The following is a 20,416-nucleotide window of genomic DNA, read 5'->3' as shown; positions in this document are numbered from 1 at the left end:
TTCTTGCTCCTTTTATTCTGTGTTTATCGAGTAAAAAAAAGCGTATATTTTGGGTTATGATGGGGTACGACAGTTTAACATTTATAGACATTTATAACTCTACCTACATGTACATGTTACCTCAATTACCTCGACTAACCATTATCCCCGCACATTGACTGTACCGGTACCCCCTGTATATAGCCTTACTATTGTTATTTTACTGCTGCTGTTTAATTATTTGTTACTTTTATTTTGTATTTTTTACTTAACACTCATTTTTCTTGACTTCTTTGTTGGTTAAGGGCTTGTAAGTAAGTCTGTAGCCTTGAGCACCGAGATGCAGTGTCTTAGATATATAATATTCAGCCAATGTTTTTTCATGACGTTATATTAAAGGCAAAACATACGTAGATTCAATTACATTCATGAATTGGTTTGAAACTTTTGTTTTTGAACCTTCTCAAAGTTGGTTCCTTGAAGGATTTGTAAAAATCGGTTTGTCAAAAAACACTTAATTATTTAAATGTAACCTTTATTTAACTAGGCAAGTCAGTTAACAACAAATTCTTATAGACAATGACTGCCTAACACGAACGACACTGGGCCAATTGGCGCCGCCCTATGGGCCTCCCAATCAAGGCCGGTTGTGATAGCCTGGTTTGAATCCAGGCTGTGTCTGTAGTGACGCCTCGAGCACTGAGATGCATTGTCTTAGACCGCTGCGCCACTCGGGAACCCCAAAATCATGTTCTAGTGCTGTCCCCAACTAAAATAAATCTTGGTCAACCAAGAGTCATCTGTTCTTTCTACCAATCGCCCCATGTGTTTTTATAAAATCAACTATATGTAAATAACTTGTCTGATGCTTTAAGCACGCTGTTTGATTAAATAATTACAGATAGACAAATTACTAGAGGGAGCCAGTCATCCATATAACCTAACCAGAAGAAGAAAATTATACAAATCTAAAATAATTTTATTGCCATTGCCAACTATGTAAAAATAGCCTACATAAAGCCATCAAATAAAAACATTGCAGGTAGAAAATATCAGGATAAAAAATTTATATTCTATAAATCACATTGGCTGCACGAACTTGAAACATTCTATCAACTGGGTCGGCCGAAACTCGCGATAGTAAGCTTGCGACATTGTATAAAATATTCTGGGCCCTCAGTTTTCCAGTGAGTTTGGGAGAGACACAGCTTTAGGCTATTTTTGCAAAGGATAAGAAGTCATCTTAAATATGGGATCTTGTTGTCAGACAGTTTTTTGTATTCAGATCTCTGAAATGCACTCGAACTACCTAACATTTAGTGTCTCCTTATGTTACGCTGGGAAAACAGTTTTCATCATAAATTATAAATAATTTCAGAGTTTGGATTTAGCAATGGTTTTAACAGAGTCATCTGAAGTTGATTGACAACAGAGAGAGAATAAAGTAGACGGCACACGTCAAACGTTTGATTTATGACCCTATGTCCGGATGACGTGTGCAGGCTCATATTTGGGCATCCGGTCAGGACATCCTGGCGGGAAGTTATCACGTGGTTATGCCCATATAGGGGCATCCTGTCAGGACATCCTGTTCCTGTTCTCACGCCATAGAGTGAGTGTTAATTTATGTATATAATGCATCTATTCCTTTGAAGTTGTCATGATGATTGATGTCTAGGGACCCCGTTGAACTGGGGGGATGTGTTTGAACATTTCAAAGAGTATGGCCCCATACCCACCCTATTTTATTGCCCTTAGGGTTGTTGTCTATGGGGGATTGTGTGTGTGTGTGTGTCTCTCTACAGGGGTGTTAGAAACAAGGTCCCTTCTCATTGTGTACATTTCAAGCTTTCAACAACAATAAAACAACCATCTAAATAATGTTTCTCGGCATAACACACTGTTGAGTTTCCTATTTAGTTCTCTTTATTTGTACATGCACCGAGCTTCCAGGTGGCTCCAGCCTATGGATGTTCGGTGCATGTACACCGGGGGGATCAATCATCATGACAACTTCAAAGGAATAGATGCATTATATACATAAATTAACACTCACTCTAAGGCGTGTGAACAGGAACAGGATGTCCTGACAGGATGCCCCTATATTGGCACTCCCTAGAGCACGTAATAACTCCCCGCCAGGATGTCCTGACCGGATATCCAAATATGGGCATGCACACGTCATCCGCACATAGGGTCATAAATCAAACGTGTGCCGTCTACTTTATTCTCTCTGACAACACCCAAATGGATACTGTCATTAACGTGGTTCTTCAATAATTACACATCATTCTTAATATTGTAGCTGTTTAGTTACAGTCACATGTTCAACTATGTGTACTTCCGGCGCCGACAGAGATGGCCGCCTCGCTTCGCGTTCCTAGGAAACTATGCAGTATTTAGTTTTTTTACGTGTTATTTCTTACATTGGTACCCCAGGTAATCTTAGGTTTCATTACATACAGTCGGGGGGAACTACTGAATATAAGAGCAACGTCAACTCACTATCATTACGACCAGGAATATGACTCTCCCGAAGCGGATCCTGTGTTTTGCCTTCCACCCAGTACAATGGATCTGATCCCAGCCGGCGACCCTAAACAACGACGCCGTAAAAGGGGCAAACAAAGCGGTCTTCTGGTCAGGCTTCGGAGACGGGCACATCGCGCTCCACTCCCTAGCAAACTACTCGCCAATGTCCAGTCTCTTGACAACAAGGTTGATGAAATCCGAGCAAGGCTAGCATTCCAGAGAGACATCAGAGACTAACGTTCTTTGCTTCACGAAAACATGGCTCACTCGAGAGACGCTAACGGAGTCGGTGCAGCCAGCTGGTTTCTTCACATATCGCGCCGACAGAAACAAACATCTTTCTGGTAAGAAGAGGGGCGGGGGGGTATGCCTTATGATCAACGAGATGTGGTGTGATCATAACAACATACAGGAACTCAAGTCATTCTGTTCACCTGACTTAGAATTCCTCACAATCAAATGTCGACCGCATTATCTTACCAAGGAAATTCTCTTCGATTATAATCACAGGCGTATATATTCCCCCCCCAAGCAGACACATCGATGGCCCTGAACGGACTTTATCTGACTCTATGTAAACTGGAAACCACACACCCTGAGGCTGCATTCATCGTAGCTGGGGATTTTAACAAGGCTAATCTGAAAACAAAACTCCATAAATTCTATCAGCATATCGATTGTGTTACCAGGGCTGGTAAAACCCTGGATCATTGTTATTCTAACTTCCGCGACGCATATAAGGCGGGGGCCCTCCTTTCGGAAAAGCTGACCACGACTCCATTTTGTTGCTTCCAGCCTACAAACAGAAACTAAAACAAGAAGCTCCAGCGCTCAGGTCTGTTCAACGCTGGTCCGACCAATCTGATTCCACGCTTCAAGACTGCTTCGATCACGTGGATTGGGATATGTTCCGCATTGCGTCCAACAACAACATTGACGAATACACTGATTCGGTGAGCGAGTTCATTAGAAAGTGCATCGGCGACGTAATACCCACAGCGACGATTAAAACATTCCCAAACCAGAAACCGTGGATTGATGGTGGCATTCGCATGAAACTGAAAGCGCGAACCACTGCTTTTAACCAGGGCAAGGTGACCGGAAACATGACCGAATACAAACAGTGTAGCTATTCCCTCCGCAAGGCAATCAAACAAGCTAAGTGCCAGTATAGAGAAAAAGTAGAGTCGCAATTCAACAGCTCAGACACAAGAGGTATGTGGCAGGGTCTACAGTCAATCACGGATTACAAAAAGAAAACCAGCCCCGTCGCGGACCAGGATGTCTTGCTCCCAGACAGACTAAATAACTTTTTTGCTCGCTTTGAGGACAATACAGTGCCACTGACACGCTACCAAAACCTGCGGGCTCTCCTTCACTGCAGCCGAGGTGAGTAAAACATTTAAACGTGTTAACCCTCGCAAGGCTGCAGGCCCAGGCGGCATTCCCAGCCGCGTCCTCAGAGCATGCGCAGACCAGCTGGCTGGTGTGTTTAAGGACATATTCAATCAATCCTTATCCCAGTCTGCTGTTCCCACATGCTTCAAGAGGGCCACCATTGTTCCTGTTCCCAAGAAAGCTAAGGTAACTGAGCTAAACGACTACCGCCCCGTAGCACTCACTTCCGTCATCATGAAGTGCTTTGAGAGACTAGTCAAGGACCATATCACCTCCACCCTACCGGACACCCTAGACCCACTCCAATTTGCTTACCGACCCAATAGGTCCACAGACGACGCAATCGCAACCACACTGCCCTAACCCATCTGGACAAGAGGAATACCTATGTGAGAATGCTGTTCATCGACTACAGCTCAACATTTAACACCATAGTACCCTCCAAACTCGTCATCAAGCTCGAGACCCTGGGTCTTGACCCCGCCCTGTGCAACTGGGTACTGGACTTCCTGACGGGCCGCCCCCAGGTGGTGAGGGTAGGTAACAACATCTCCACCCCGCTGATCCTCAACACTGGGGCCCCACAAGGGAGCGTTCTGAGCCCTCTCCTGTACTCCCTGTTCACCCACGACTGCGTGCCCATGCACGCCTCCAACTCAATCATCAAGTTTGCGGACGACACTACAGTGGTAGGCTTGATTACCAACAACGACGAGACGGCCTACAGGGAGGAGGTGAGGGCCCTCGGAGTGTGGTGTCAGGAAAATAACCTCACACTCAACGTCAACAAAACAAAGGAGATGATTGTGGACTTCAGGAAACAGCAGAGGGAGCACTCCCTATCCACATCGACGGGACAGTAGTGGAGAGGGTAGTAAGTTTTAAGTTCCTCGGTGTACACATCACGGACAAACTGAATTGGTCCACCCACACAGACAGGAGGCTGAAGAAATTCGGCTTGTCACCAAAAGCACTCACCAACTTCTACAGATGCACAATCGAGAGCATCCTGTCGGGCTGTATCACCGCCTGGTACGGCAACTGCTCCGCCCACAACCGTAAGGCTCTCCAGAGGGTAGTGAGGTCTGCACAACGCATCACCGGGGGCAAACTACCTGCCCTCCAGGACACCTACACCACCCGATGTCACAGGAAGGCCATAAAGATCATCAAGGACAACAACCACCCGAGCCACTGCCTGTTCACCCCGCTATCATCCAGAAGGCAGGTCAGTACAGGTGCATCAAAGCAGGGACCGAGAGACTGAAAAACAGCTTCTATCTCAAGGCCATCAGACTGTTAAACAGCCACCACTAACATTTAGTGGCCGCTGCCAACATACTGACTCAACTCCAGCCACTTTAATAATGGGAATTGATGGAAATGTATGTAAAAATGTATCACTAGCCACTTTAAACAATGCCACTTAATATAATGTTTACATACCCTACATTACTCATCTCATGTGTATATGTATATACTGTACTCTATATCATCTACTGCATCTTGCCATCTTTATGTAATACATGTATCACTAGCCACTTTAAACTATGCCACTTTATGTTTATATACCCTACATTACTCATCTCATATGTATATACTGTACTCTATACCATCTACTGCATCTTGCCTATGCCGTTCTGTACCATCACTCATTCATATATCTTTATGTACATATTCTTTATCCCTTTACACTTGTGTGTATAAGGTAGTAGTTGTGGAATTGTTAGGTTAAATTACTCGTTGGTTATTACTGCATTGTCGGAACTAGAAGCACAAGCATTTCGCTACACTCGCATTAACATCTGCTAACCATGTGTATGTGACAAATAAAATTTGATTTGAACTATCATCAGCTGATTCAAGAAATCATTTTCTGAATGACTGTCAAATGACAAACATCACGACATAGGTATATTTGTTGTTTGGTGGCCTTATGGGTCCTACAGTAGGTCTATGTTATTGTTAGGTGAAGTTATGGGCCAATTTGGCAAACACTTACAAACCCTTATTGTCAGGCTGATGGCAAAGCTAGCCAAAGAGCATTTTTCTAGTTGAAGTGTTTAACTATAAATCAGTTGATTTGCGACAATAACACAAACATATTAAGCAGGTGATTCAAGCCATACAATTATAATCCAAAAGTAATGTGAAATGCACTCATCAACCTGTAAATGGAGGTTACTCCCCTGAGTTTCCCCCCACGTTGGTGAACTAGTGAATAGACAGAGCTTAAACTTCTTAGGGCTAGGCCCCTTTTTTCTCAATTTCCGCCTGAATGACATGACCAAAGTAAACTGCCTGTTGCTCAGGCCCTGAAGCCAGGATATGCATATAATTGGTACCATTGGAAAGAAAACACTTTGAAGTTTGTAGAAATGTTAAAATAATGTAGATAAAATTTAAAGAAAAACCAACCAGATTTTTTTTTTTGAGAGACCATCCTCTTAGAATTGCAAGAGAAAGGGCATACTGAAAATTTGCTAGGGGATGCAATAGGGATGCAATCCCTATTGCTTCACAGGGTGTCAGCAGTCTTTGTTCAAGGTTTCAGGCTTGTAACTTCCAAAAGGAATAAGAAATATCAGTTTTAGTACAGGGACAGTCTTGGAAATTCGTGTTTGCACGCACGACATGAAGACAGGACGCACCTGCTAAAATCGGTTTCCTATTGAACATACTTCTTTCCGTAAGAAATATTATAGTTTGATTACATTTAGGGTATCTGAGGAGTATATAGAAATGTATTTTGACTTGTTGAAACAAAGTTTAGGGGTAGCTTTTTGGATTTCTTTGTCTGCATGTTGAACGAGTGGATTACTCAACCAGTGGGTCAGGAGTTTACATACACTAAGTTGACTGTGCCTTTAAACAGCTTGGAAAATTCCAGAAAATTATGTCATGGCTTTAGAATCTTCTGATAGGCTAATTGACATAATTTGAGTCATTGGAGGTGTACCTGTGGATGTATTTCAAGGCCTACCTTCAGACTCAGTGCCTGTGAAAATCTAAAGAATTCACCCAAGACCTCAGAAAAACAATTGTAGACCTTCACAAGTCTGGTTCATCCTTGGGAGCAATATCCAAATGCCTGAGGGTACCACGTTGATCTGTACAAACAATAGTACGCAAGTATAAACACCAAAAGGCCGCTCAGCAAGGAAGAAGCCACTGCTCCAAAAGCGCCATAAAAAAGCCAGACTACGGTTTGCAACTGCACATGGGGACAAAGATCGTTCTTTGTGGAGAAATGTCCTCTGGTCTGATGAAACAAAAATAGAACTGCTTGGCCATAATGACCATTGTTATGTTTGGAGTTAAAAGGGGGAGGCTTGCAAGCCGAAGAACACCATCCCAATCGTGAAGCACGGGGGTGGCAGCATCATGTTGTGGGGGTGCTTTGCTGCAGGAGGGACTGGTGCACTTAAAAAAATAGATGGCATCATGAGGGGGGGAAATTATGTGGATATATTGAAGCAACATCTCAAGACATCAGTCAGGAAGTTGAAGCTTGGTCGCAAATGGGTCTTCCAAATGGACAATGACCGCAAGCATACTTCCATAAGATGAGGCAAAATGGCTTAAGGACAACAAAGTCAAGGTATTGGAGTGGCCATCACAAAGCCCTGACCTCAATCCTATAGAAAATGTGTAGGCAGAACTGAAAAAGCGTTTGTGGGCAAGGATGCCTACAAACCCGACTCAGTTACACCAGCTCTGTCAGGGGGAATGGGCCAAAATTCACCCAACTTATTGTGGGAAGCTTGTGGAAGGCTACCCGAATTGTTTGACCGAAGTTAAACAGTTTAAAGGCAATGCTACCAAATACTAATTGAGTTTATGTAAACTTCTGACCCACTGGGAATGTGATGAACGAAATAAAAGCTGAAATAAATAATTCTCTCTACTATTATTCTGACATTTCATATTCTTAAAATAAAGTGGTGACCCTAACTGACCTAAGACAGGGAATTTTTACTAGGATTAAATATCAGGAATTGTGAAAAAACTGAGTTTAAATGTTTTGGGCTAAGGTGTATGTAAACTTCCGACTTCAACTGTATATGTACCTAAATGTTTCACGCTAGCGGGACACCTAGGCTTAAGAATGTGAGTTTAAATTGACTGAAGAAGTTAATGTAAGTTTCCTTGAGTAGCACTCCTGATCTTGCACTGATAGTGCGCTGTAATATTCAGAATACATTGTGAAAAACACATCTTCGCTCACCATTTTTGCTCCAGGCAGAGATGCTACATCCATAACTAGTGGTTTCCTCATTAGTGAGGAGGAGTTTCTGCAACCAAATTGTGTGTGCATCGCCCTCGGGGCGCAATTTTAGCAAACACAGAAAGGGGCCTATATTGGAAACCAAACGTTGTCTGGCACACTGCTTAGGATTTCAACAACTTTAATAACTTTTTTCTAGCCTACAATCATCAATGTTACTACTAATGTGAAAACAAGATGAAAATATGACTTCTTTCTCATTTTAAGACATTTGTTAAATAAATTTAACATTCATTACAGACGTCAATTGTTGTACAACGTCATGGCTACGCTGTCGGCATCACCTTTTACAGTGGAGTTCTGCTGTTGTGGGCCTTTAACCATCTGTCTGACTTTGTTGTTCACACAGGAGAGAGACGTGACTATTGTGGATCCTCTGGGGAGCCTCAACAACCTCATGATGCTGACAAGGCAGAGAAGAGTCTCTCCACATCAGAACACCTCAAGAAACACCAGCAGAGATCCAAAGGGAAGAGAACTCACTGCTGCTCTGATTGTGGGAAGAGATTCACCTCATCAGGCATTACAATTCATCAGAGAATCCACACAGGAGAGAAACCCTTTAGCTGTACTCAATGTGGGAAGAGTTTTACTCAGTCAACCAGCCTGAAATCACACCAGAGAATACACACAGGAGAGAAACCTTATAGCTGTACTCAATGTGGGAAGAGTTTTACTCAGTCAACCATCCTGATATCACACCAGAGAATACACACAGGAGTGAAACCTTATAGCTGTGCTCAATGTGGGAAGAGATTCACCTCCTCAAAAGTTGTTAAAGTACATCAGAAAATCCATACAGGAGAGAAACCTTTTAGCTGCTCTGACTGTGGAAAGAGTTTTCTTCTCTCAGGACAATTAAAATCACACCAGAGAACACACACAGGAGAGAAACCCTGTAGCTGTGATGAATGTGGGAAGAGTTACACTACATTTAACAATCTGATGGTACACCAGAGAACACACACAGGAGAGAAACCTTATTGCTGTGATCAATGTGGGAAGAGTTTTACTCAGCCACATACCCTGATATCACACCAGAGAACACACACAGGAGAGAAATCTTATAGCTGTAGTCAATGTGGGAAGAGTTTTACTTGGCCACACACCCTGATATCACACCAGAGAACACACACAGGAGAGAAACCGTATAGCTGTGATCAATGTGGGAAGCATTTTACTCAGTCAAGCCACTTGATATCACACCAGAGAACACACACAGGAGAGAAACCTCATAGCTGTGCTCAATGTGGGAAGAGTTTTACTACATCTAGCCAGCTAACTACTCACCAGAGAACACACACAGGAAATAATCCTTATAGCTGTACTCAATGTGGGAAAAGTTTTACTCAGTCAAGCCACCTGATATCACACCAGAGAACACATACAGGAGAGAAACCTCATAGCTGTGATCAATGTGACAAGAGATACTCTGATAAAAGATATCTGATTAAACATCAGAAAATACATGCATGAAGGAGTTTTTTCATTATGTCAAACATTGTAGAAGGAGTATTTGGTTGCTGATTGTCTCAAGGGTGGGCAGTCAAAAGGTTTTGTGTTTTGCTTTTAGCCAGTGCATCACAATTTATTTTGACTGCAAGTTTGAGTTTTTTTTGCGCTCGTTCCAAGGGGACGAGAGTTCTAGAAGCTAGTGGAGTTTTTTTCAAAATTAGTTTTAAGATTCTATAGAAAGGAAAAGGTGAGAAATAATACTATTGTATATTATTATTTAGAAATAAATGTTTTTTCTTGTTTTTAATTGTTGACAGCCAGTAGACACCATGTTTATATTGGTGAAGGTGAAGCATTGTAGTTGATCCAACTTGTAAGTCGCTCTGGATAAGAGCGTCTGCTAAATGACTTAAATGTAAATGTAAAAATTATAATGTGAAATGGAAGTTGTTTTCTGTTGGTGGTGCGCAAACTTTTCCAACAAAAATATAGGATATATTTATTGTTGTCTTAAAGGGGGAAGGTGTCACTGGCTTTGGTTTTTCCATTTATGTTTTGAGGTTGGATTTTAGCACGTATAGCTCGTTAGCTTGTATAGCTCGTTAGCACGTAGGACGCACTGATTGGTGTCACCTCGTTAGTCAGTATGTGTTACACCAGTTATTTTGTTTGCCTCTTCTTGGGCAGATTTAGTGGGTGTCTTTTATGTCCCAGTTGTTGTTACTAGTCAACTTTCAGTGAACACAGAGCAAAAATTGCAAGATTATGTTATAATACTTTTATTGCATCAAATGGTTGTTTTATGCAACAGAATAGAGGGTTCTTAGAACTATTGTGTCTGTGTGTTCTACTGAGGATGGGCCTCTGGGAGAAAACACTGACAGGAGATTTACAATGTCTTTTGGGTGATGAAACATAAAGAGACCGCATTCCAGAGCATGAGTTAATGTTTCTGTTCTATATGGTACCAGGGAGAGATGACCCCAGGGCCAGACCCTGGTCTCTACATAAAGAGTAGTGTTTTTACAGCAGATACTGTCTGCTACTAAATAGCAAACTATTTCCATTGCCAGGAATCCTAAACTAACTAATCATATTCATTAATAATACAACAAGTTTTAATTGCCTTTTTGATTTTCATTTTAGTGAAAGTGGTGCCATATTGTTTAAACTCATTTATAAAGTGAAAAAAGTTAGGTTTTCAATTAGAACATTTGTGAAAATGAAATGTACCTAGTATTATTAGCAGTTGAATTAAATATACTACATCTTTATCTATGTCAGAATTTCTGAAATAAATCATATCAAAACCATTAAATAGTACAACCGGTCCTATTTTTTTTGTCACAAATTCTGTATGTCAATCCAAAACATTCTGCTATAAATACAGGTAAAAAACAAATGTAAAATGGTCTCCTTCTCCATTCCACAGAAATCACAGTTATATTCAATATTCAGCTTGAATCTTTCCAAAACATGTTTCACAGGATAAATTCTATGTAACATTTTAAATGAAACTTCCTTTACTTTGTTACTGATACAATATTTGTTAGCAATTTTCCATGCTTTCCCCCATTGTATATCACCATAGATATCTGACCAAAATAATCTTGCTGTGGGAATTGTTTGGTCAGGGTGTGATGTGGGTGGGCATTCTATGTTTGTATGTCTATGTTTTCTATTTCTATGTGTTTGGCCTGGTATGGTTCCCAATCAGAGGCGGCTGTCTATCGTTGTCTCTGATTGAGAACCATACTTAGGTATCCTGTTTTCCCACTGTTAGTTGTGGGTGGTTATTTTCTGTTTAGTGTTGGTTGCACCTTGCAGAACTGTTTCGGCTATTATTTTTTTGTTATTTTGTATTCAGTGTTCAGTCAGTTAAGCTAATAAAGATGAACACGTACCCCGCTGCATTTTGGTCTGACGATTCCTCTTCTTCCGATGAATGCCGTGACACCTATTAAAATCTCCACCCCATATTAGTTTTGCCAATGGAAATTTAGACATAATTTTACTTATTTTCCTCTCAATGTCTCTAAATAAAATACAGTTACTTGACTTGTTATTGGAAGCATAAGTATTTACAACAATGAATTGAACATGGTTGACATCTACCAATAGATTAACCCATCTCCCTGTATTATCTGCTTCATGACTCAATATATGACCCTTAAAGTTACCTTTTAAAATAGCGACACCTGCTGACCGATTAGTACCAAATGAAAACCAAATATCATTCCCCTATTGACACTTCCAAAACGCAGTATCTGTGGAACAGGCATGAGTTTCTTGAATGAAATTAAAGTCGGCACACTTACCCTTACAAAACAAGAATAAAGATTTCCTTTTCAACATATTACGGATTCCCCTGGCATTAATAGAAACAACAGAAATTGACATTTTACTATCACAGTGACTATATGAAGAATATTAAACTTGTATACGTTCACATGAATCAGGGTCTCACAAAAAGAGAAGTTCTTACTAGTTGCAAATAAAAACATTCCTTTGCACCACACAAGTGGTTGATCTAAATTATATATATATTTATACAATTGCAAATAACATTGTACCATAGATTGGTAAAAACGAATAGCCATCAAGCTAAATTTGGTGTCAGTGTGAATTTCCCTGCCATAAAAATATATATATATGAAAGAAGTTAGGCTCACACAAACGATGCTCTTTCTTCAAGAAATATCAAGTTTTATCAGATGCAAATAAAACTCAGTCCTGCACAACTCACTTGATAAGTCCAGCAGTCAACAAACTAGGCGTCAGCGTGAATTTTCCTTCCATTAACAAAAGCCTTAGCTCCCGCAAAGTATGCACTTTTCCCTTCCTTCCTTGCTCTCTCAATTATCGGCCACAGACGATTCCGAGCTTCTTTGTCAAATGCTGTCAGATCCTCAGGTTGTTCTTCTTTAAATAGTCATTTTTCTTTGCACTTTTCCATGTCGTATCCCTCGCTGTCCTGGAGATGAATCTCATGATCACTGGTCGTGGTGGCTGGTTGTTTTCCCCATCTCTCAGCCTACCCAGGCGGTGCACTACATCCAGAGAACCTGCAACAAGATTTCGCTCCTTCTATTGCCCAGCAAATGTCCTTCACTCTTGCTTTGATGTTCTCGTCAGATTTCTCTGCTATTCCGTACATTCGAAGACTCCATCTCCGACTATACCGGTCATTCTCGTTTACCTTTGACTCCATTTCAGTGAGTTTCTTCTCCTGCTTTGCAACCTGAATGTTCAATGTTGCGTTCTGCTGCTTCAGAGTTTTTACTTCCTCAGCACTGAAATCAATCGATTTCTTCAGGTTAACGATACTGATAGTGTTCTTTTACACCAAATCCATGATGTCATCTGCGCTCTCTTTGATTTTAGCCGTGAGGATGCGAACGATGTTGTCCTGTAGCTGGCTCATTGATGGTTCACTTCTCAGCTTCTTTGGAAGTTGCTCCTTGGTTGGGGTATTCGGGTATGAATCACATTCACCCCCCTTTTTTACACTGCAAGCATATGAGTGAGTTTCAACAATGCCTTTTTTCTCCTTGGAGGTTTCAACATCCATTATCTCAGCAACAGTTTGGTCATGTCCTGATTACATGCTACTAGCTATGAAGACGTTAGCAGGCTAACTTAACTACACACGCTGAAACTTTTCGATAGCTAGCTTGTTCGTTGGAAATTGTCAAAAAAATCTTTCAATGGTTTGATTAATTACAAAATGATTCAAAATAGCTACATTGTATGGTTAGATATATTTTTTTGTGAAAAACAAACAAATTGCAACTGCAGTCTAAAACTATAAACTTTGTGAGAATACCCTAAAGTTGTTCCTCAGCTAGAAATGTTACACCCTCTCATGTCGCCATCTTGAGCGCAACCGGGCACTCTTGTAAAATAGATGTTTAATCTCAATGTGACTCCCTGTTTAAATAAAAGTTAAATAAAAAATAAAAAACATCAACACAAACACAGGATATGGGGTACACATGGTATCACATCATTACATACTAGGCCCTACTGCACCTGCATTCCAGCACCATTCCAGCATCTGGAATTGACTCAACATGTTTGAGGTGGGGGATCAATAACTTTAGGGGTAGAGGTGGCTGTCGAATGTATGATTCTGATATGTACAGGTAAGTTCATTTTGTGTGTGGGGGGGGCGTCCACATTTGTGTGCGTACTCTGAGGTGTGTTTGAATATGAATGAGCAGCAGTGTTGTGATGTGTCCTCTCCCATCCTTGCAGAGTGATGTTCCTTGGCCTCATCACATGTCTCAGTGGCTCCTCCTTAGGAGGGAGGGGGACAGCACCACGGGACAGACCCCACACTCATCGCTAGAGATCGAACTTTAGACCCTCCAAAACCACTGAACCCCTCAACACACCGAAAGAGATTAAGGTGCACACCCTTAGAGGGAGCCGGAACAGGATAACAGGATAACTGGACAATTTTCAGCAAGTTGCAACAATGAGATACAGTTATAAACAGTTCTCTATAAACAAGGTCTAAATCATGTTTGATGCACTCTGTAAGTAAAATGTTTTGCAGTACTGTTTAAACTAGATGATAGGAACACCTTGGACAATTTTCAGCAAGTTGCAACCATGAAAAACAGTTATAAACAGTTTTCCATTAACAAGGTCTATATCATGTTTGATGCACTCTGTAAGTACTTTTTTTTTTTGCAGTACTGTTTAAAAGGTGATTGAATTGCTCCTAAATTGTAATGTTGTTAATGCATTTCTTTTTGAATAGATATTTATTTGATGTATAAGTGAATAGTTGGGTTCGCTTTGAAGTTAAAGTTTTGACCAATAAGGTCGCTTGTTAAGCTGTGGCCAATGGGAGAGTGGACCTGGCTAATGGGAGGCTTGGGGAAAAAAGAGAGGGAAAGAGACCTTGAGAAAAAGATGGACGTTTTACATTTGGACCGTTGGTGAAGAAAATTATAAAAGAAGGCGACAAAACTAGAACAAAACCCATACCTGCTAAGACATGAAGGGAACTACCGATTTTATTTAATAAGAGAGTTGTTATAATTTTGTTATGACTTAGTAAAGGCTGAAGCTACCGTCTCATCGTGGAGGTATTTGACAGCCTTGAGGTTAGCCTAGCATTGTGTAACACCGTGAGATAATTTATTGGGAAAGCTTAAAACGAGTTCATGTTCCCATGGGATATCGGTCACGGCTAAGGAGTACTGTCTGCATTGATAGCGGTGCTTGCTGTGGATTTTGTGAGGAAACCTGCAAGGAACTTGTCACGAGAATTTTGCTATTTCAATGGTTTAACTCAACTATCACTCAAGCTTTGTCTATTTCCCAGAGGTCGTAAATCTCCGGTTAATAAAGAATTAGACAAAGTCTCAGATTCTGCAATAGATCAATACTTTATTCAGAGAGCGCTCTGTCTTCAAAATGAGAACACAATCGTTTTATAGCACACACACACACACACACACACACACACACACACACACACACACACACACACACACAAATGAACTCACATCAGTAGAAACTCCACCTCTCTTTAGGTGGGCTGTATTTTTCCAAAGTTCACATACATTGTTTATCACCCTTCTGCAACATGTTTCATCATCTTCTGCAAGCCTAGCCATTTCTAACAGTTTTTCTCCTCCCTAGGGTGGGGAGGCCTCTTTCCAGTTATTAGTTTCACTGTTATCACAAGTCGACAGTTCAGTTGTCCTTGAATGTCTCAACTATACCCAGCTCATATTGCGAAATAGTAACACAATGGCCAAGTCACACACATGATTGAATTATGACTCTAACACATTTCATACAATTATATGGTTTCAGGGTGGAATACTTTAGTCATTATCTTAAACATACAAATTATTATATCAGAACTGCCATACTTCGCTGAAGGAATATCTACAAGTAGTGAGTAATCACAATGTGAGGTGCTTCTGGACTTTATGTGTGTCGTCGTTTTTTTATAGCTCCAACCCGCACCAACGGGTTATTAAGCAAGCTTTAAATAATTTGGACATGGGTTGTGCACGACTCATTGGGGTTTATTATTTTTTATTTCTTTTTGATGTTGTGCTATGAAAATGTAATCATACACATATTGAACCTTATGTATGTTGCCTTAGTGGAGTCATTTACTGTTTCAATTTAATTTAATGCATGGGATAGCCTATCCTGATACAATAACAGAAACCTATAATAATTTAATCTGAAGTTAATACCCTATTGTCATCACCCTAGACAGTTTACAATAGGAATTCTTATTGTAGATGTCCTTCTCACCTAACATCCCATGATGTTGAGATACTCTACATAAGTTGGCACCCCAATGGTGGAACAAACTCCCTCACGACGCCAGGTCAGCGGAGTCAATCACCACCTTCCGGAGACACCTGAAACCCCACCTCTTTAAGGAATACCTAGGATAGGATAAAGTAATCCTTCTAACCCCCCCCCCTTAAAAGAGTTAGATGCACTATTGTAAAGTGGTTGTTCCACTGGATATCATAAGGTGAATGCACCAATTTGTAAGTCGCTCTGGATAAGAGCGTCTGCTAAATGACTTAAATGTAATGTAAATTAATATTGTGAGAGTCATATTCAAAACTGGTGAGAGGGTTACATACAGTATATGTAACGGATGTGAAATGGCTAGCTAGTTAGCGGTGGTGCGCGCTAATAGCGTTTCAAATCGGTTACGTCACTCGCTTTGAGACCTTGAATTAGTGGTTCCCCTTGCTCTGCAAGGGCCGCGGCTTTTGTGGAGCGATGGGTAACGATGCTTCGTGGGTGACTGTTGTTGATGTGTGCAGAGGGTCCCTGGTTCGCGCCTGGGTCGGGGCGAGGGGACGGACGTAAAGTTAAACTGTTACATATAGCCCAGTGGTTCCCAACCAGGTACTAGGACCCCTGAGGGTTCTTGGCCTAACCACAGGGGGTACTTGAAAAGACTCATCAGACCATAGGCCTACTGGTAAAATACACATAAGGGGGTACTTCAGGGGTACTCCAGGCAGAGCAAAATTCAGTTGGTGGTACAGTAACCAAAAAAGTTGGGAACCACTGGTATAGCCTATGCACACGGTTGACTGTCTCTCTGCCTGCCCCGATCCTCACTCTCCCTCGCCTGCTCCCCTTTCTCTTCGCTATGAAAAACGCTAGTGTGCGTTTCTCTTCGGTCTGTTGCATGTCGAATAGCTCAGCATACTCATCGATAGCCCATACTTTAGTGAACTTGCAAGAGACATTGCAAGCCAAGAAATTGCACAATACAGCATTGCAATAGCCTATAGCCTAAATCTTTTGATTACTGATGCACGTTTCTGACTGTCTGCCTGGTAGCCAACATGCCTACCTATGCCTGGCTTTGCCCCTCCCATCTCTCTCTCTATCGCTATCTTTCTTTGCTGTGAAAGATCCAAGAATTTGTGTTGTTGAAGTAGACTTCAGAAAATAGTTGCACGTTTCTGACTGTCTGCCTGGTGGCAAACATGCCTACCTATGCCTGGCTTTGCCCCTCCCATCTCTCTCTCTCCATCGCTAACTCCGTGCCTACCTATGCCTGGCTTTGCCCCTCCCATCTCTCTCTCTCCATCGCTAACTCCGTCTTTCTTTGCTGTGAAAGATGCAAGAGTTTGTGCTGTTGAAGTAAACCATGGAAAATAGTTTCCTCCGTTGTAGAAAATACTGAATCTTAGGAGTCGAGGAGTCCATTCCGCCAAGCTTGACACCCCAAAATTGTAGTCGACACTGGGAGTGGACGGACTCAATTCTTTTGAAGTCGACTCCCCACCACTACCTGTGAGATTGAGTCTGACTAGTAGCAGCTTTGTCTTCTCTTCCCTAGCAGTTGAAACTCAAACATTGAAAAACAACCTAGCTTGTGAACAAAACAATGTAAATAGCCAAGAAACACAAGGACAAAGTCTCCCTCCAGTAGACTTTAGTTTCAAGTAAATTAGACCAATTTTTATTCCTGTGCTCAGCGCTTCTAAAAATGTATCTTTCACTCAGATCTTCATGTGCGCACAACCCCCAACCAGACAGTGTTGCAGCGCAAGGTGGGATAGGCTATATAGAATTCGTTGTTCTTTGACTTTGTGCGATTCATTTACTAGCTATGAAACAAAACAGGAGAAATACAGCTACTGCAGCATTTATTTTACTATAAATGTGATCATACTTGACTATTTTGATTTACAAGTGAGTGAAATGCTGGCACAGTGGAGCCCTGCCCACCCATCAACGTGGCTAGTGAAATAGACATCTTACCCAACACTGCCAAAATCTACCTGCATTTGACAGTTGGTGGCTGTTAATTTTAGGCCCTGAACATATTCTATTCTTATTTACAATAAAAGTGACCACAAAATGACCCCAAAAGGGTCGTATTAGATTGTGTGGAAATGCAGGAAATGAGCTTTAGATGCCCCAAAGATTCATAGGTAGGACCCCCAGACCTCCCGCCACTTCTAAAACCAAAGGCCTGCCCCTGGCTCTGAGTACATGTCCTGGTAATCCAGCTGGCCCAGCAGCCTTGTGGAGTTGTTAAGAGACTCTTTATAGCTGCCTGGTGCTTTTCTCAGAACCTGAAAGTGCCTAATACTGGAAGCGCCTGATATCTCGTGATAGCTTCAGATGTAGGTTGTTGAGCAAGAAGAGAGTGGTCCAAAGAAGGGAGAGGTCGGTGAAGTAAGTCAGGCAGACAGTTGAAGACTCGATGTGACTCTTCGGTGTAATCGTACAAAACCCTTCCCATAGAAGATCACTTTTCCTGATAGGTCTGTGCCTGAGAGAGACGGTGACAGTAAATGAGAGAGAGACACGTTGCGTAAATGTAATCTGTAATGTATGTCGCGTGAGACAAGCAACTTGATCACATTGGTAGAGACAAAGTCAGTAGGTATCTGAATTGGAGCGTACATTTGGGTTGCAACTCCATCACGCGGTCGAGTGGTTGGCATTGTTATCAACGTTCTACAGCCACATTGATGTCCAAAAGTAAATGACTTTGAATGGGAGCTATGACTGTTTCACCTAAATTACACTATAGTGGCTTCAAAATACGATGACATTGCTAAAGTAGGCAAATATTTAGTAGGAAATGACTGCCATTATATCATCATGTCATTGAATTTACTTTAGACAGATGGCAATGTTGTCATTAGCTAGCAAAGTTTGTAAGAACACATTTGGTGGTCTCCACTCAATCTCTTAGCTAGCTAGTTAACGTTACACTGCAACTAAAGTCAATCTGGAGACATCAAAATGAAGACACAAGGTTTTGCTACTAATAAGTTGCCTTCTTTAGAAATTGCATCGTGTTTTTAAGCCACAGTAATGCACTTTAGACCAAATCTTCATCCGTGCCTATTGAGGATGTATTGAGTAAATGTTCAGCCGGCCGTCCTGGCAGTCCTAAAACGAACGTTCAAAACAATATTGTGATGAAACGTGCAACCCATGTATAGCTCAGCAGTCTCAGAACCCAGAACCAAATTTTGCATGCATGCTGGCCATCTACTAGATTTTGTTCTGGGGGCAGACCAACCTGGTCTCAGAGCATTTTGTACTATTATAGTTTTTATTTATTTAACCTTTATTTAACTAGGCAAGTCAGTATGTATTCTGTATGTAAATCCGAGACACTTTAGTAAGTATGATATGTTACCTTTCGTATGGTATGTATTCATTTCTGGTTGTCCATCACCCATTTTGTATGATATGTTACAATTCATATTATGTTACACATTTGCAAAACGTACAATATGTTACAAATTTGGTACACGTATTATATGTTAAGAATTTGTGAAATGTATGATATGCCACAAATTCTAGCTAGGTGGGTAGCGTTAGCTACCTGGTTGGCATTAGCTAGGCTAGGGGTTTGGGTTAAGGTTAGGGTTGGGAGTTAGGTATAAAGGGGAAGGGTTAGCTAAAAGGGTTAAGGTTAGGGTTAGCTAAAAGGGTTAAGTTTATGTTTAGGGGAAGGGTTAGCTAACATGCTAAGTATTTGCAAAGTAGCTTAAAAGTAGTAAGTAGTTGAAAAGTTGCTAATTAGCTAACATGCTAAAGTTGTCCATGATGAGATTTGAACTGGCAACCTTTGGGTTGCTAGACGTTCACGTTATACGCCCACCTATCTACCCTGACCAACCACTGTACTTTCATTTTGGCCTTAAGTAACCATTTGTCTTATGAACCATACGAAACATAACATATCATACTAAATGGAGGTTTGGATTTCCATACAGAATAATACGAAATGCTCTGAGACCAGGTTGGGCAGACATAGTCATACTGTGTGTGTGTGTGTGTGTGTGTGTGTGTGTGTGTTATTACAAAATTCTTTAGACTTCACAGAGCAGCCTTGTATCAACCAGGAGTAGACTAACTTTCTGGACTTTAGTGTTTCTTCAGTATTTGCTTTTTAGAGTCACGGTTGGTCCAAGAGTAACACAAATGTTGAATTAAGCATACAAACCTAACAAACCTAAATCATTAGCTGTTCAGTCCAGTTTAGGCAGGGATTCAATTTATAGCGCAGCACACTGGAAAGCTGACGATGCAGTGTTTAAATTAATTTTCCTCGATGTACGCAGAGATCGAATTAACAATAAATTCGGCAGATGAATGCTCAATCGGAAATTACGTTTAGATGTCAAGCGTGTTTAAGGGGATTAAATCCCAGCCTAAATCCACATTTGCCTGAAACATGAGATAAGGACTAAGTTTGCCTAACCCCTAGTCGGAACA

General features: G+C 41.2%; 1 protein-coding gene across 2 annotated transcripts in view; it reads left to right on the top strand.

Annotated features, from left to right (window-relative positions):
• The window catches only part of LOC139568820 (oocyte zinc finger protein XlCOF22-like), a 35,761-nt gene extending 24,196 nt beyond the window's left edge, over window positions 1–11,565 (top strand). For both annotated transcript variants that reach the window (XM_071390918.1, XM_071390919.1), the window contains exon 2: window positions 8,547–11,565. In XM_071390918.1, the coding sequence (XP_071247019.1) occupies window positions 8,547–9,673 (1,127 nt within the window). In that variant the 3' untranslated portion in view covers window positions 9,674–11,565. The remainder of the gene's footprint in view (window positions 1–8,546) is intronic.
• Window positions 11,566–20,416: the final 8,851 nt, after the last annotated feature.

Source organism: Salvelinus alpinus, chromosome 2 (genome assembly GCF_045679555.1).
Source record: "Salvelinus alpinus chromosome 2, SLU_Salpinus.1, whole genome shotgun sequence".
Classification (NCBI taxonomy): Eukaryota; Metazoa; Chordata; class Actinopteri; order Salmoniformes; family Salmonidae; genus Salvelinus; species Salvelinus alpinus.
Note: the sequence above shows the minus strand (reverse complement) of the source record. Positions and strands in the feature narration are given on the sequence as shown.